The sequence below is a fragment of the Arachis stenosperma genome, chromosome 1 (genome assembly GCF_014773155.1).
Source record: "Arachis stenosperma cultivar V10309 chromosome 1, arast.V10309.gnm1.PFL2, whole genome shotgun sequence".
NCBI classification, from domain to species: Eukaryota; Viridiplantae; Streptophyta; class Magnoliopsida; order Fabales; family Fabaceae; genus Arachis; species Arachis stenosperma.
Window position 1 is genome coordinate 47,327,658 of NC_080377.1, and position 4,982 is coordinate 47,332,639.

The following is a 4,982-nucleotide window of genomic DNA, read 5'->3' on the forward strand; positions in this document are numbered from 1 at the left end:
TGGACAATATATTAAGTTTCATACGTAGAGTTTTGCGTGTCCAAAAAAAATTCTTGTTATGATCTAATATTTTTTTAACAATTCAATAAAAAAATTTGAGTTTACAATTTAACAATAGAGGCATTTTAGTTTCTTTAAAACTTACAATTTATAATTTTTAAAATAATTATATATTTTTTATTATAAAAAAATATTTCATTCTCTTAAAATTATTTTTAAAAATAAATATTTTTGTCTTTTAAAGATTAAGTATAAAAATATTTTAGTCTTTTTTATATTTGATAAATATTCTAATTTCTAATATAATCAAACAATTTTAATTAACTCTAAAAGAATAATTTAGTATTTCTTTTACTAATGATTAAAGGATATTTTTAGTATTCTAAATATGGATTACAAGAGTATTTTTGTTTTGTTAAATCATATATTCAAAATTTTAATTCCTAATACAGTTAAATAATATAAATTAATTGTATTTTAGATTTTTTTTTAAATTTAACCTTTGAAGATTGTTTTGTTCTCTTGAACATTAATTATAAAGATATTTTAGTTTGTTAAAAATGTAACGTTTATAATTTCAAATATAATTAAAGAAGTTTTATTATAAAAAGAATATTTAATAATTTGAAATTAATCATAAAAAGTTATTTTAGTCTTTTAAAAGTTAAGTGTAAAAATATTTTAGACTTTTTTATATATAAAAATTTCCAGTGGCGGAGCCAGGTACAAGGAAAGGGGGGCAATGGCCCCCCCTAATTTTAATTTGTTACATGTAAATTATATGTAAATTTCAGTTTAGCCCCCCCTTAAAATTTTATTTTAGTCTTATTTTCTTGTGTAAATATTTTTTGTCCCCTCTAATATTTCATCTAGCTCCGCCCCTGAAAATTTTTAAATTTTAATACAATCATATCACTTAATTAATCATGTAAGGATAATTTTTAAAATTATTTATCACGGGATATATTAATAATTTAACTTTGGTATTTAATATTTTTAAAATTAACTTTAAAATATTGTTATATTATTTAAAAATTAATTAACCTTAAAATGCCAGTTACTATTTTTCATAAAATAAAAAATTATTTAATCTATTCAAAACATTAATAAAAAAGATACAATTGGTCTTCCCACGATAGATAATTCCCAAAAACAAACGAACCCAATAGATCCTCTCATTCTTCTACGTATACTTTTCCTAAATGTAATTATCCTTTGGAAAAACAGCTGCAGCGGCAAGAGGAAGAGGAGGAAGGCACCACAGAGTTTAATGTAACGGAAATGGAAGTGATGTTCCCACCCTCGTTCACTCTCTCTTCCAATTCTGCACCAAATTGGTTTCTTCATTTTCCCGTAACAGTAACAACTCACACCACAAAATCTCTCCTTTTCTCTTTTCTTTATCTTCATTTTATCCAATTCTTTTCATTCTTTGCAGGATTCTTCTTCCAACAACTTCACTTTCAGAACTTCACCTAGGGTTCCACTTCGCTCTGCCTCTAGGGTCAGCTTCAACTTTATTTTGCTATAGTTCTTTACACATCCATTTGTTCCCACGTTTCTTTGTATCTCTAGTAAATTGCTGCAGAATGACACAAAAATAAAAAAATAAAAAGTGAATTTGTGATTAGTAGCAGTTGGTGGAATAAACAATTTGTGGGAATTATACTTGGGAATTCGGAATATGAGTTAATTGGAAATGACCTGGTTAACAATGGACATGATTTTAAAAGAGACTGGAAGATTCACACACTTAACATGCGATGGTTCAGTCATAGACTGAAGGAGGAGTCTGTGGTGCTTCATTGCTTGTTTAGGAACTAATCTTGGTGTGCACTGAGCCATTGAAAACAAAAAAAAAAATGCTTTCTGACCTAGGAGTTACGAACATTAATGCACAAGTTGTCTATCATTATGTTTCTTAGTATTTGTTTGGTTGTAAAGTATGGAAGCAAAAACTGTGGTTCACTGGGGTAATAAGAATAGTCTCATAACCTGGATTATATGAGACAATTTATTTATCCATTATTGCTTCCTCATTTATGTGGTGAATGAACTAATTGTTCCTTCACTGCATTGGACTTCATCTTAGCCGCCTTGTTGTTTCTTTTGTTTGGCAGGAAAGAAGCTTTGTACCACCAGTACATGTGCAAGATGAAAGCGTTGAAAGAGTGATTACTGAACCAATCACAAATGACCATGTTTTAAGTAGACATTCTGCAGTATTTAAGCAAAATCGCCTACCTCCACTAGTGAGTGCACTAAAAGCTTCAGCAGAACTAAACACTGCCAGTTTCCATTTTCCTGGCCATAACAGAGGGCATGCTGCTCCGGATTCATTGATTCAGCTCATTGGAATAAGACCATATCTTCATGATTTGCCTGAGCTTCCGGAGCTTGACAACCTCTTTTGTCCTGAGGGTCCCATATTAGAAGCACAAACAGAAGCTTCCAAACTGTTTGGATCATCAGAGACATGGTTTCTTGTTGGTGGTACTACTTGTGGGATCCAAGCAGCAATATTGGCAACATGTTCACCGGGAGACTTTCTGATTCTTCCTAGGAATTGTCACTTATCAGTGATATCTGCTATGGTTTTATCTGGCGCAGTACCCAAGTACATAATTCCTGACTATAAGAATGATTGGGAGATCGCAAGTGGTGTCACCCCGTTTCAGGTGCTTAAGATTTGATACACTATCATATTGAACATAGATTTGCTACTGATATGAGCAGAATTGCCATCATAATTAGATTGTTTTAAACTCTTAAGCGGAGATGGGCTCTTATTCTAGGATTTTGTACTTTCTTAGCTTGCCGATATTTATAAGCTCTTCCTTTTATCTCATCGAATTTCGTTCTTTCCTTCCTTTTTTCCCATGTAGATAGATGGCTGATCCTGATTGGCTAGATGTTGCTGCAGGTATTGAAAGTAATCCAGGAACTAGAAAGGGAAGGTAAAAAACCAGCAGCAGTTTTCATCACTTCACCTACTTATCATGGTATCTGCTGCAGCTTGAGTGAGATTTCTGAGTTGTGTCATTCTCATAAAATTCCTTTGATAGTTGATGAAGCTCACGGTGCACACCTGGGTTTTCATTCTGAGCTGCCGAACTCAGCCCTCCAGCAAGGCGCCGATCTAACTGTACAGTCCACTCACAAAGTTCTGTGCTCTCTTACTCAGTCATCTATGTTACATATGTCTGGTAGCATTGTAGATAAGGAGAAAATTTCTAGATGTCTCCAAACTCTTCAGACCACAAGCCCTAGTTATTTGCTTTTGGCATCTCTAGACGCTGCTAGAGCTCAACTTAGTGAAAGCCTGGCCAGTGTTTTCAACCAAGCAATCAAACTAGCCAATGAAACTAAGTGCCTCCTAAAGCACATCCCGGGTATCTCAGTTCTTGAAAATTCAAGCTTTCCAACCTTTCCTGGAATTGATCCGTTACGGCTTACCGTTGGTTTTTGGGAGCTTGGTTTGTCAGGTTATGAGGCAGACGAGATCTTGTACAGGGATTTCAGAATTGTCTGTGAACTCGTTGGGAGTAAATCCATTACTTATGCGGTTAATCTCGGAACCTGTAGAGATCATGTCCAAAGGCTTATATTGGGCATAAAACATCTAGCTGCTACATATGCACACATTCATCAACCTGAAGAGACGGTGGTTACTGGTCATGCACCATTTGATGATATAGTCATGAGGTTGATACCAAGAGATGCCTTTTTTGCAAGCAAAAGGAAAGTATCAATAAAGGATTGTGTTGGTGAGATTTCTGGGGATCTTGTATGTCCGTACCCACCAGGCATACCGGTTTTGATCCCTGGCGAGGTCATTACTGAAAGCGCCGTTGACTATCTGATTCGAGTTAGGAGTAATGGTGGTGTTATTAGTGGAGCCTCTGATCCCTCACTTTCTTCTATAACTGTCTGCAATGTGTAACATATCCATTTTTGTCTGTTGGTGAATTTAGCATAGTCTGATGTTTGATGATTTATATACGCAAACGCTATTGGAGCTATCATGGCAGGAAAGTCACTCAAAATCTGCGAAGTCAACGCCAGGGAATCATTCCAATGTTTACACAAGAAACATTACAAATGATACTCGGATAATGCCATAATGAAACATTACAAACGATACTCGGATCATGCTACATAAATGTTGAAGATAAAAAATAATTCAGATTTTCTTGCAAGATTATTAGTCGCAAAGGGATAAGAGGCCTGTTTGGTGAGTTTCTAAAAAAAAATTTTTTAGTTTTTTTTTTAAAAGATTTTATAGAAAAATAAAAATAATTTTAAATTTGGATATCTAAATATCTAATGCAAAAAGTATAGTTATCAGAACTGAATTAGTAATTGATCTGGTGTACTGGTTCAACTGGTGGGTCATTAATTTATCTGATTAATTTGGTTATAATTAAATAAAAATATAAAAATTATAAAAATAAAATTAAAATAAAAAATTAAAACTTAAAGTATTTTTAGACATAACTAATAATGTAAAAAAAATATTTTAATAATTTATTTAAATTTTTTGGTGACTCAATAAATACAATATTATTATTAAAGAATAAAAATAATATTTTACGTTATATATATATATATATATATATATATATATATATATATATATATATATTAGCTTATAAAAGTGTGTTTGTCAAAAGAGAAAAAATTATGGCTTATGAAATTTATACTATCTATATTATTTATTAGCGCAATGTACGTTAAAAGCGTATTGTGGTTCAGTGATTAACTGATTATATGGTGGCTTTTTTTTTTCTTTTACCAAAGGTCCCACGTTCGAGATCGCACGCGAGTCGTGCCTTCAGACCGCACCGGTTCCATGCAAATCTCCCAGTTTTCAATGAGTTTGACCTATGTTAATCGGATTTGATTATGTTCGATTCTTATAACTATGGTAAATAAAAATTTTTATCTATTAACTACGTTTGTGTATAACTAAGGTTCTGAAA

At 32.3% G+C, this 4,982-nt stretch overlaps 1 protein-coding gene across 2 annotated transcripts; it reads left to right on the forward strand.

Annotated features, from left to right (window-relative positions):
* The first annotated feature begins 1,135 nt into the window (after positions 1-1,135).
* Positions 1,136-4,165, forward strand: LOC130979393 (uncharacterized). 2 transcript variants are annotated; one of them, XM_057902933.1, is made up of 4 exons: positions 1,136-1,353; positions 1,439-1,504; positions 2,121-2,678; positions 2,924-4,165. In XM_057902933.1, the coding sequence occupies exons 1-4, from the start codon at positions 1,282-1,284 to the stop codon at positions 3,941-3,943; spliced, it is 1,716 nt and encodes a 571-aa protein (XP_057758916.1). In that variant the 5' UTR covers positions 1,136-1,281; the 3' UTR covers positions 3,944-4,165. The 2 variants fall into 2 exon arrangements, with proteins under 2 accessions (XP_057758916.1, XP_057758847.1); XM_057902864.1 differs by having other exon boundaries at positions 1,140-1,359.
* Positions 4,166-4,982: the final 817 nt, after the last annotated feature.

What these genes read in the sequence shown, in the direction of transcription:
- LOC130979393 (XM_057902864.1), top strand. Translation starts at nt 1,282, where the DNA reads ATGGAAGTGATGTTCCCACCCTCGTTCACTCTCTCTTCCAATTCTGCA. An exon ending in CACTTCGCTCTGCCTCTAGG is followed by an intron (nt 1,505 to 2,120) that starts GTCAGCTTCAAC and finishes TTTGTTTGGCAG; the next exon opens with GAAAGAAGCTTTGTACCACC. An exon ending in GTGGTGTCACCCCGTTTCAG is followed by an intron (nt 2,679 to 2,923) that starts GTGCTTAAGATT and finishes ATGTTGCTGCAG; the next exon opens with GTATTGAAAGTAATCCAGGA.